The 13,004-nt window shown below is 47.1% G+C and overlaps 1 protein-coding gene across 1 annotated transcript in view; it reads left to right on the top strand.

Moving 5' to 3' along the window:
- The first annotated feature begins 2,892 nt into the window (after positions 1-2,892).
- stx1b (syntaxin 1B) overlaps positions 2,893-13,004 on the top strand; it is a 78,211-nt gene continuing 68,099 nt past the window's right edge. The window contains exon 1 of the mRNA XM_033643781.2: positions 2,893-3,428. Within this exon, the coding sequence (XP_033499672.1) occupies positions 3,399-3,428 (30 nt within the window). The 5' untranslated portion in view covers positions 2,893-3,398. The remainder of the gene's footprint in view (positions 3,429-13,004) is intronic.

A 13,004-nucleotide genomic window follows, 5' to 3' on the forward strand; every position in this document is an offset into this window, starting at 1 on the left:
ACAAACGTGGTTATGTTTAGCCAACACACAAACGTGGTTACGTTTAGCCAACACACACACGTGGTTACGTTTAGCCGACACACACACGTGAGTACGTTTAGCCAACACACAAACGTGGTAACGTTTAGCCAACACACACACGTGAGTACGTTTAGCCAACACACAAACGTGGTAACGTTTAGCCAACACACACACAAGTGAGTACGTTTAGCCAACACACAAACGTGGTTATGTTTAGCCAACACACACACACACACGTTGTTATGTTTAGCCAACACACACACACATGTGGTTACGTTTAGCCAACACACACACACATGGTTACGTTTAGCCAACACACAAACGTGGTAACTTTTAGCCAACACACACACGTGGTTACGTTTAGCCAACACACAAACGTGGTTACGTTTAGCCAACACACACACGTGGTTACGTTTAGCCAACACACAAACGTGGTAATGTTTAGCCAACACACACACACATGAGTATGTTTAGCCAACACACAAACGTGGTTACGTTTAGCCAACACGCCAACACACAAACGTGGTAACGTTTAGCCAACACACACACACGTGAGTACGTTTAGCCAACACACACGTTTTATAAAGAACAGGGTTTGGCTTTACAACCTTAAAGCACCGGCCTCCTGGTGCCCCCCCCCCCCCCCCCCCCCCCCCCTCCACCCTTCATACTCGGATTTCTCCCGTCTTAACTTTTATTTTCCCGCCGCGTTTCCCTGTTGAGTTATTGAACGCTGTTCAACAATAACAGTGACTAGCTGCGTATCATGCCAATGTGAAATGATGGCTTTTTTCGTTGGTGTCTGACACTGGAAGTCACTGACCCGGTGCCGGATTTGGACAACAGTGAGACCAAGTTGGTCATGTACATATTACATGTTCTCCCTGTGTCAGCGTGGGTTTCCTCCAGGTGCTCTGACATGTTCTCCCTGTGTCAGTGTGGGTTTCCTCCAGGTGCTCCGACATGTTCTCCCTGTGTCAGCGTGGGTTTCCTCCAGGTGCTCCGACATGTTCTCCCTGTGTCAGCGTGGGTTTCCTCCAGGTGCTCTGACATGTTCTCCCTGTGTCAGTGTGGGTTTCCTCCAGGTGCTCCGACATGTTCTCCCTGTGTCAGCGTGGGTTTCCTCCAGGTGCTCTGACATGTTCTCCCTGTGTCAGCGTGGGTTTCCTCCAGGTGCTCTGACATGTTCTCCCTGTGTCAGTGTGGGTTTCCTCCAGGTGCTCCGACATGTTCTCCCTGTGTCAGCGTGGGTTTCCTCCAGGTGCTCCGACATGTTCTCCCTGTGTCAGCGTGGATTTCCTCCAGGTGCTTTGACATGTTCTCCCCGTGTCAGCGTGGGTTTCCTCCAGGTGCTCCGACATGTTCTCCCTGTGTCAGCGTGGGTTTCCTCCAGGTGCTCTGACATGTTCTCCCTGTGTCAGCGTGGGTTTCCTCCAGGTGCTCCGACATGTTCTCCCTGTGTCAGCGTGGGTTTCCTCCAGGTGCTCCGACATGTTCTCCCTGTGTCAGCGTGGGTTTCCTCCAGGTGCTCTGACATGTTCTCCCTGTGTCAGCGTGGGTTTCCTCCAGGTGCTCTGACATGTTCTCCCTGTGTCAGCGTGGGTTTCCTCCAGGTGCTCTGACATGTTCTCCCTGTGTCAGTGTGGGTTTCCTCCAGGTGCTCCGACATGTTCTCTCCGTGTCAGCGTGGGTTTCCTCCAGGTGCTCCGACATGTTCTCCCTGTGTCAGCGTGGGTTTCCACCAGGTGCTCTGACATGTTCTCCCTGTGTCAGCGTGGGTTTCCTCCAGGTGCTCCGACATGTTCTCCCTGTGTCAGCGTGGGTTTCCTCCAGGTGCTCTGACATGTTCTCCCCGTGTCAGCGTGGGTTTCCTCCAGGTGCTCCGACATGTTCTCCCCGTGTCAGCGTGGGTTTCCTCCAGGTGCTCTGACATGTTCTCCCCGTGTCAGCGTGGGTTTCCTCCAGGTGCTCCAGCTTCCTCCCACAGTCCAAAGACATGCAGGTTAATTGTGACTCTAAATTGTGATAGTCTGGTGAGCTGTCCAGGATGAACCCCGCCTGTCATCCAATGTCACCTGTTATTATTTCATGTTTAAAATTATGGTACAGAATGATTGTATTTTTAAGCACTTTTCCAGGTCATATCTGTCTTTATTTCTGTGTTTTAGTTTTCTAGTTTGACTAATTTCTTGTTTTGTTTCCTCCTGACCATGTTTTTAAAAGAAATCAAGCCCAGGTTTTAAAGGGTTAAACGACAGACAATATTAATATATCTAATAACACACGATACCTTTTATTAAAGCAGGTGTTTATGTGCCATTTGAAGTTAATATGAGATCAATATTATATTCAGAAATCAGACTCAGGGACGAAGGAACACTTATATAAAAAATAAATAAATAAAAATAAAATTTAATTTTTTGTTTAATCGACGAAATGTGTCGAAAATAAGAATCTTTCTGACACGGACACAAAAATCACGATATTTGAAGAATCACTCATCAGACCCCCCCCCCCCCCCCTCCTGACCATATAAGGACAGACAGGATGAACAGATTGTCTCCCCCTTCCTCTCCCCTCCTCATCCTCATTCACCTGAAACCAAACACACCTCCCTGCTGCTGCGGAGAGAGAGAGGAGGGGGGGGAGGGAACAGGGCGGAGGAGAGGAGGGGGAGGGGGGAGGGGGGGCAGCAGCAGGTAGAGATGGAGGGTGGAGGGAGTTGACGCCTGCGCACATGGCGCTGCATCCCCTCCGCATCGCCCCCCCTCTCCTCCCTCCTTCCTCTCTTTTTCTGCAGCATCAGTACCACACTGCCCCCCCCCCCCTCCCCCCCTCCTCCTCCTCCTCCCTCCCTCCCTCCCCCACTCTCTCTCTCTCTCGGTCGGTTTTCCTGCCGGGCTGCTGCTGCTTTGCGCGCTGCGGGGCCACACTGCGACCGCACCGAGGAGGAAGAGGAGAAAGCCGCGGAACTGAAAGGGGGGCCAGCCAGAGCCAGAGCGGCGGAGAGGCACGATTTAACGAAACAAAAAAAAAGAAGAAGAAGAAAAAAAAAAGCCGAGCCACAGCGGAGGAGGAGGTCTGAACGCGCCGTCAGCGCACGGATAAAAAATAGCTACCTCCGAAGCAGCAGCAGCAGCAGCAGAAGGCGGAGACGCGTCACACCGCGCTGTTCCTCCCTCCATCTCTCTGTCTGAGCAGGGGAAGTGAAGAAGAGGAGCAAAAAGAAGAGGAGGACAAACAGAAAAAAAAAATCTTGTTGGGGAATCTCGGAGCGCAAAACGACGAACGACGCGGTGTCGGTAACCTCCCCCCCTCCCCTCCCGGACCAGGGCCGATTCTCCGTTTTCTAGCAGCCAGCTCGGCGCGGCGACACCATGAAGGACCGTACGGCGGAACTGCGAAGTGTAAGCTGAATTTTCTTCTTTATTCCATTCATGTTGGCCTCCATGTTTCCTCCTCCTCCTCCTCCTCCTGCAGCCGCCGCAGCTCCTCGGCCTCGCCGCCCCTCCGGAGCGCAGCGGGTCGATAAAACCTGCTAAAAAAAACCCCATTTGTGCGGGTTTGCTGTCTCGTGCGTGTGCGGAGGAGGAGGAGGAGGAGGAGGAGGAGGCAGTGCTGCGGCTCTGAGCTCTTCATGCTGTGAATACAGAGTGATGTGCAGGAGCTGCAGAGGAGGAGAGGATGGAGCCTGAAATGGAGGCTCCGCTCTCATCTGATGTGTGGGGGGAGGTTTGGTTCGTTGTGAGGTGCACACCGGCTGGAGGTCACGGTTACACCTTCATATCAGATCTTTAATGTGCGCTGTGTGCGCGCGGCTCGGCGCTTAGACGCAGAGGCCCTGTGCTCGTGCAGCGCTGCATGCATGATGGGAAAAAAACGGGTTAGGCTGTGAAAATAAAAAAATAAATTCGCTCCCATCCGTGTTAATGTGGCCGAGCATGTTCATGCATGCGTGCCTGGATGACCTGATGATGGAGGAGCAGCAGGAGGAGGAGGAGGAGGAGGAGGAGGAGGACCAAAATGCAGTGATTTTTTTCCGAGGCCTCATCCTGCAGCCAGCGCGCGCCTCCTCCCTGATAGAGAGCCGCGTGAATGTGGGAGCATGAGTCCCGATCAGGCAGGAGGAAGGATCGATACGCGGCTGGATGGATGAATCAGGATGCGGCTTTATCTGCCGCTTCACCGCGTGTCTCCTGCCGCTCCGGCTCGGCTGATAGTGAAGGGGGGAGGAGGGGGGGGGGGGGTCCCTTCACTGTACCAAAGCCTCACCCATTTTATGACTGTGGCTCTGCGTCGGGTGAGACCGGAGGGTTTAAGCGCGCGTGCGGTATGCGGTGCGGTGCGGAGCGGGTTTTCTGAGCGAACAGCTGATGCCGGCGGTTTGGGCGGATTGTGGTGGGTTTTTTTAGGGGGGGGGGGGGGGGGGGGGATCATATCAGCTGCTCAAACTCTGCAGCAGCTCCACGCGCCTCCCGCCGTCGCCACCACCCGGGTTCAACCGGGTTCGCGTCAGGCAGCGACGAACTGATGCTCATGTAGCTTGAAACACATCCGACTGTCTGTGTATCTATAGATAAATGTATCGATCTGAATATTGATCATCTGATTAATTTATTGGATATAATGAATGGTGTGTGTGTGTGTGTGTGTGTGTGTGTGAAGGTAATTTGCATTAAAAAAGTGACAGGCTCAGCACCGCCTGGAGTTTACCGCACTGCTGTCCATCCATTCCTCCGTCCTTATCCATCACTCCCCTCCTCCCTCCTCTCCTCCACCATCCCTCCATCGCCTCTTGTCCCCCTTCTTTTTTACTCCATCCTGCATCTCTCCATCTCTCCTCCTGTCCTCCATCATCCCTCCATCATCCCTCCAGAGTTTCCTGTCTGAGGTGTAAAATCAGACGAGTGAATAAATGATGGTGAACACGGAGCATGAAAACATGAGGTGTGTGTGAGGTGATGAATCTGACAGGAGCGTCATGTGTTCGAGCTCTGAATCACCTCTTCTTCCTCTGCAGTGCTTTAACAGCAGCTGTGTGTATGGATCATATTCATATTCAGACAGCAGCAGTGGACGCTCTCCTGATATTTGGTTCAAACTGGAGTTCCTCTCAGATGAAACTTGACTTCCTCCAGCTCTCCTCCTGTCCACTGACACCACAGAAGAAGAGTGTAGTCTCCTCCTCCTCTTGTCTTTTTAGTCATTAATGAATCCGTCCTCCTGTCGGCCATGTTGGACGATCACTGGAGTGAAATCCGGCTCACGTAATCCTGCCGGTAACAGATGCTGCTGTATCATGCAGCAGCAGCAGCAGCAGCTCAGTAGTAATAATTATATTTTTATGTAATCATCCACATCACAGTGACGCTGCCTGCTCTCCTCCTCCTCCTCTTCCTCCTCCTCCTCCTCCTCCTCGCTGCTGCAGCTCCGAGTCCACACGAGTGTGAACGAACGCTGTGAGTGTGTGAATGTGACTGAAGGAGGCAGAAATCCTCTTGTCAGCCTGCAGTCAGTCACACCACAGGCTGCTCATCATCATCATCATCATCATCATCCTCCTTTAACATGATGAGAAAACATTTAATATTCAGACCAGCGTGGTGAGTTCAGGCCTGTCTGTAAATCTGTGCTTCTTAAACAGAAACATTAGGAATCAGACCTTCATCGTCGCGTCAGAAATCAGAAAAGGACTTCTGTTAGATCAGATATTCAGTGATGAAGAGCTGATGGTGATGTTGTGAGAACCACTGCATCATTGTTCCACCTGCTGCAGGAAATGCTTCGTCATGTTAGACCTCTGCAGCAGGTAGTTTTACACTTCTGGTTCTGGCTTTTGTGACGTTGGAGCTGCTCTGAGCTTTGACACAAACGCTAACGTCTCGTCATCCTTGGTCTGATTCAAGCTGTTTCTAGATTTTGATTCTCTAAAAGCTTGTCACCGGTTTCTGTCTGTGTGACTCAGGTCACTAACAGACGCTCATAAACAACACGTTCTCGCCCCAACTCCTCAAATACCGACGCTTTTATCAGCGGACCCACACGGCAAACTAGCCTGACTGCCCTCCTGTGTCTGTTGTAGAACGGTTAATATGATATCCTACAAATTTGCGCCCCATGTTGATGTTACATCCTTAACGCACAGTTACATCATTAACGTAAAGCTACGTCTTTAATGCACAGTTACGTTAAGGACGTAACTGTGCATTAAGGACGTAACGCACAGTCACGTCCTTAACGCACAGTTACATCATTAACGCACAGTCACGTCCTTAACGCACAGTTACATCATTAACGTAAAGGTACGTCCTTAACGCACAGTCACGTCCTTAACGCACAGTCAGGTCCTTAACGTAAAGTTACGTCCTTAATGCACAGTTACATTCTTAACGTAAAGTTACGTCCTTAACGCACAGTTACGTCATTAACGTAAAGTTACAGAGGTCAGGTTTAGGAGAAGAAACATGGAGAGGTTGAACCTTAAAATGACTCAAAGTTTAATTTTATAATATGTCTAAATAAATGTCTTATTTTTTCCTCTTTCGTTAAACCTCTGCATCACATTTCCTGTTCGCTAGCTCACTGAGCTGTTAGCCTCGGAGGTTTCTAGACGCCGACAGTAGCGTCCATGTTGCCGTTGCCGAGCAGCGGTGCTCTCACGACTTAATCACTTGAAGCATATTGTTTACATGACTTTCTGTGTCGTAATCAGAAGCTCATGAGTTCCATCTGAAGGCAGCAGCCATTGTTGAGTTTCTGCACCAATAAGAAGCTGCCCTGACAGAGATGATCTCTGATTGGACAGAGAGCTGGAGACTCCAACATGGAGGAAGCTGTCGTAGTTTATTTAGTGGAATGCCTCCGTCAGTGTATAAACTGGTTTACACCCAGTCAGCAGACAGGATGACATCACACAGATCAACATATTCTCAAAGGACGGTTCATATAATATCCTACGAATTTACACCCCATGAATGACGTCACATGCTTAATGTAAAGTTACGTTATTAACGTAAAGTTCCTGAGGTTAGGTTTAGGAAAATAAACATGGTGAGGACAAACTTTGAAATGTCTCAAAGCTCACATCCTGGGCAAAAGTCCTGTGTTTTATGACCCATCCTCCACCCCGACCTGCCTCCCTACAAGTGCTTAGGACTGCTTCCTGTTTACTGCCGTTAGCGTATTGGTCACATGATTGCAGCCCTTCAAAATACATGGGATATGTAAGAATTTTGGTGCATGAGTTGTTGTAAGAAATCATACAAAAAACCGGGAGGACAGCTTGTCAATCTTGTCACATGCGTTGTGTCAGTTCAGTTTTCACAGTAAATGTCCAGTTTCTGCTCGTTAGATGAACACAGTCTCTTTCAAAATAAATTTACAGATAAAACACTTTGATTTTAGGTTTATTTCCTGAAGTTTAAGCAACGCATGTCCCGGCCTGTCATCATTCCCGATTCATCAAATACTGTCATGACTGTGTGAGTGATGACAGAGGCACCTTTGGTATTATATACACTGGGTGTATCAGTTTTATAGGCAGCAAGTCTGCACAGGGTGAGTGGGAGTGGAGGTGGTCAAACAGACTCAGAACTTTTACCCAGAAGCTCCATGTAATAGTCGTAAATTGATACGCTGTCCCTGAACTTCCAAAACTGACTCAGGAGGGAACCTGACACGTCATATTTTGAGGTTAAGGTCCACTGACAGTGTTGATGATTGACGAGTTGGGGTGATAACACGAAAAAACAATATTGTTTGGCTTAGAATAAGTACGGTTGTTACTGAAGTGACCTCACGTAACATACGTCACTAGTGTAGTGCGTACTAGCACACCACAGTTAAATCAGTAACTACACTGACTTTTGTATTCACATGGGATGGTGACAGCATTGTGGACTTTCCAACCTGGTTTTACTCTGAAGATGTTGAAAACCAGCTCTTGGTCAGTGAGTGCCGGTGTCAAACCGATTTGCGACCAGTCACAGTTGATGTTTAACAGTGCCTGCCAGCATCTGGGGGAACAACAAAAGTTAAGGCAGCGCAAGTCCGAGTATGACAGGTGGGAGGGGTCCAACAACCGCTAACTTTCACCAAGGAGGCCGGTGTTCTTTTCCTGTAAGATTCTAAAGCCAAACCCTGTTCTTTATTCCTAGACGTAACCACCTGTGTGTGTCGGCTAAACGTAACCACGTGTGTGTGCTGGCTAAACGTAACTACGTGTGTGTGTTGGCTAAACGTAACCACGTGTGTGTGCTGGCTAAACGTAACCACGTGTGTGTGTCGGCTAAACGTAACCACGTGTGTGTGTCGGCTAAACGTAACCACGTGTGTGTGTTGGCTAAACGTAACCACGTGTGTGTGTGTGTGTGTTGAAGGAAAAAAACATCGGTGGTGTTGTACCGACGTAGTGCTTTTATTTTGAAAGAGACTGTATCAAACTGTACATTTCCTGTGAAAACAGAAGTGTATTTTGAAAACAGACAATGCATGTAACAGGCTGAAGTTGACACGGCGTCCCAGAACGTCAACAACCAACACACCCAGGGTACCTTGGACGTCATATGTGGACGTGGAAAGTCCATGACCAAACGTGGACATGTGACGAGGTCACAGTGAGGATGATGATAGACTGTCTTGCTTTTGGTTGCTGCTCAGTGTGTATCTACCACCACAAAGGTGTCTGATGCTGAGGGACGCTGATGAAGTGATAGTATTTGACGAGTTTATTTTTGTCAAAATTAAAGACATTTCCACCTCAAACTGGTTCATAAAACTTCACCTGAATGCAGCAAATTAATTGTTTAATGCTCAGATTATCTGGTGGATGAGTTCGACCCTCTGATCCAAATGTGCCCCTCCCCCCAGTGTTGACATGAAACCTGTGAACACTCCATGTTCAATTTCTCAGGAGGCAGAAACCAGAGCATTTCAGGACGTTTGGAGGAGTGACCGTATGATCATGTATTTTGTGATTTAAGGCTGATTGTGATGTTTATTGAATAAATATCTTAAAATCAGACGGTTTGAAGGTGAAAATAAACGACAGCTGAAAATAGATCAGAGTGAAATCAGAGACGGAGCAGAGGTGAGGTGAGGAGAGCTGCAGACTGACCGGTGCAGCTCAGTTGCTCTTTGTTAAACGCTCAGAGAATTGTTCAGCGTTTGGTCGGTGGCTGGTCAGACATGTGTCATGTGGGCGTGTTTGTTTGTGCTGAGTGAATCTGGACTTCATGATCTCAGTGTTTTTAAATCCCAGCTGCTGCCCTCAGAGTGTGAGGTGTCGAACACTGAGTCTTGTCTCCAGCAGAATTACAAGGAGTTTGACTTTGTGTTTCACAGACCTCACACATACAGGACGTACACACACTGAAGGATGGGACACGTTCAGAGTTCAGTTCACATGAATGTTGTTTTAATAACAAAAATATATACGAGGGAAGTTCTTCATGTGTTCATGTGTTCACAATCAGTCGTTCCTCTGGTGTTTGCGATATTTTTCCACCTTCACTGAGAATTATTGATAAAGACCTGGAGTTAATTTGTGCAAATGTGGAAACAGACGCCTGTGTGTGTGTGTGTGTGTGTGTGTGAGACCATATCCCATTTCACTTACATTGATTTTAACAGAAGGTGTGGGTGGGGGAGGGTGCGGGGGTAAGTAGGGACATAATTCACCCTCAAAGGTTTCATATGGATTATTTAGAAAAAAATGCACGTGTCACTGCGGCTTCATGCACACACACACACACACACACACACACACGCGCACACACACACACACACACACACACACACACACCATCAGATCTGACCTCACGTGACATTTATTCATCAGTCTGCAAAGAAATCTTTTCGACTTTCCTCAGCTGGTCTCTGCTTTATGTGTCAGAGTGATGGGTCGTGTTGTTTCACTTTCAGAATTTTGAGGACACCTCAGTTCAGTGGCGCCACAGCGATCTGTGACATCATAAAACAGGGCTGTGTTTACTGTGTTCATGAGAGCAGTTCATGTGAACATTCTCTTGTTGTATTGCCTGAGCGTGAATTTTCTGAACGCTCTGAGTTCACGACTTGTGACGTTCATCTGTTAGTGGATGGTGAGTTCACATATATATATTTAATTGTACAGAGGTTTCCTTTGTAATTTCATAATATATCTGTTGCATGTGTTTCCTGTTCGCTAACTCACTGAGCTGTTAGCCTCCGAGGCTTCTAGACGCCGATAGTAGCGTCCATGTTGCTGTGGCTGAGCAGAGGAGCTCTCACGACTTAATCATATCATGTGCATAACGTTCATGAGCTCTGCTTGAAGCCAGCGTTTATTGTTGAGGTTCTGCACCAATAAAAAGCCGTCCTGACAGAGCTGATCTCTGATTGGACAGAGAGCTGGAGACTCCAACATGGAGGAAGCTGTCGTAGTTTATTTATTGAAGCTCCTCCGTCAGTGTATAAACTGGTTTACACTCAGTCAGCAGACAGGATGACATCACACAGATCAACATATTCTCAAAAGACGGTTCATATAATATCCTACGAATTTACACCCCATGAATGACGTCACGTCCTGAACGTACAGTTAAGTTATTAACGTAAAGTTACAGAGGTCAGGTTTAGGAAAAGAAACATGGTGAGGACGAACCTTAAAGGGATAGTGCACCCAAAAATGAAAATTCAGCCATTATCTACTCACCCTCATACCGAGGGAGGCTCAGGTGAAGTTTTAGAGTCCTCACATCACTTGCAGAGATCCAAGGGGAGAGGAGGTAGCAACACAACTCCACCTAATGGAGGCTGACGGCGCCCCAGATTCAAACGTCCAAGAACACAAAATTGAAACCACAAAATATCTCCATACTGCTCGTCCGTAGTGATCCAAGTGTCCTGAAGCCCCGACATAAAAAGTTGTTTGGAAAAACGTCATTTGAACTCTGTTTTTAGCCTCATTGTAGCCTGTAGCTCTGACTGCCTCTCTGGGCACCGCGCTCACGTGTGCGCACCTGCACGAGACCAGCGAAAGCATGAGCTTTGCTTACCTGTCTTTACATCACGTGACACGTGCACCACAGGGGGAGACAACAGTAACCACAGAGCTAAAAGATAATTTGCACTACGGTCTTTTAGCAAAGGACAGCCCAACATGTCTGAAGACTTTGAAACTGAGGAGGAACAGCATTTCTTTGTTGAGCCGTATTTGTTTGAGCCCGAGTATACGGACGGAACTCAGGCTACTGGACGAAGCAGCTGGAATACCGGAGTCGAGCACTGGAAACCTGGTGGTGTAGTTGTTTCAAATGCAAAGCAATGCCAACAGATGAGGAAAGTCTTTGCTGCTCAGACTGGGAATTGGTGATGCCTGCACTTGAGAATCTGGACATCAGTACTGACGAGACTGCTGCTCTTCAGAGACCGTGCATCACCGATCACCCTGAGCGTGCACACGTGAGCGCGGTGCCCAGAGAGGCAGTCAGAGCTACAGGCTACAATGAGGCTAAAAACAGAGTTCAAATGAGGTTTTTCCAAACAACTTTTTATGTCGGGGCTTCAGGACACTTGGATCACTACGGACGAGCAGTATGGAGATATTTTGTGGTTTCAATGATGTGTTTTTGGACGTTTGAATCTGGGGCGCCGTCAGCCTCCATTAGGTGGAGTTGTGTTGCTACCTCCTCTCCCCTTGGATCTCTGCAAGTGATGTGAGGACTCTAAAACTTCACCTGAGCCTCCCTCGGCATATGGGTGAGTAGATAATGGCTGAATTTTCATTTTTGGGTGCACTATCCCTTTAAGAACAACTTTAAGAATCAATATTTTATTATCAAAACAAAACTGAATGTGTTTCTCTTTTTTTCATCCAAAATTTGAACTTTCCTTTGAAACTGGAGGAAAATTTAAAATATATGATCTGCAAATAAAATCCAGGATAGACAACAGTTATTATTGGGCTCTGAATGTAGCATGTTGTTTTTGGACGTTTCCAGAAATGACTGATGTTTTAATCTCTATTGGTACAAAGAGACTAACATGATGAGTGGCGTTCCCCAGGGCTCAATCCTGGGTCCTCTGTGTTTTTACTTTTGATTTATCCAGCAGTTCTCCCTGATTTTACTTTTTTAAATCTAAGTTTCAAATTTCTATGAATTTGTGTTTAAATGCTTTAGGCTGTATTTCCTGTTTGCTTTATTTACAGCACTTTGAACAGCTACAGTCGGAAGATGATCAGAGATGCAGCCTTTGTCAGTGACGCCCCAAAGCTATGGAACACAGTACCTATAGATATCAGAGAAGCTAGCTCGCTAAATATTTTAAAAGAAAGCTAAAAACATATCTGTTCACTTTAGACTTTAACTCGCCCTGACTTTCCTCGTACAGCTGACACTCTTTCTTTTTACGCTTTTACTTTCTATTTCTGCTTCACGCTGCTGCAACTCTTTTAAAATCTAATTTGGTTTTATGATTTATAATTTTACAATTCTATTTTTTTTTTAAAATGACTCAGAGTTCACGCAGATACAAACACGTGACTCCAGGGAAAAGTCCCGGGCGAAAGTCTTGTGTTTTATGACCAATCCACCACCTCAACCTGCCTCGTTACAGGCGCTGTCAGCACATTGGTCACATGATCGCAGCCTTTCAAAATACCTGGGATACGTATGAATTCAGGTGCGCTGCTTTTCGTTGGAAAACATATGAAACATTTGTGAAACCAACCTGACTGATGCAGCTGTTATTGTCCCGTTAGCCACCGAGCTAACGTGTTCCCAGCTGGATAGAAGCAGTTTATTAATAATAATTAACTTTATTTATAGAACAGTGATCAGAACAAAGTGCTTCACAGAGAGAACAATGAGACAATACTCAAAATGGAAGATACAATACATGAAGGCGAGTTTAAAATAATAAACAAGACATTAAAAATAGAATCAACAGGCAGCTCAGAGAAAATCGTTATTTTCTTTCTGATGAATTATATTTTTGGAAGA

This window comes from Epinephelus lanceolatus, chromosome 18, assembly GCF_041903045.1.
Source record: "Epinephelus lanceolatus isolate andai-2023 chromosome 18, ASM4190304v1, whole genome shotgun sequence".
NCBI classification, from domain to species: Eukaryota; Metazoa; Chordata; class Actinopteri; order Perciformes; family Serranidae; genus Epinephelus; species Epinephelus lanceolatus.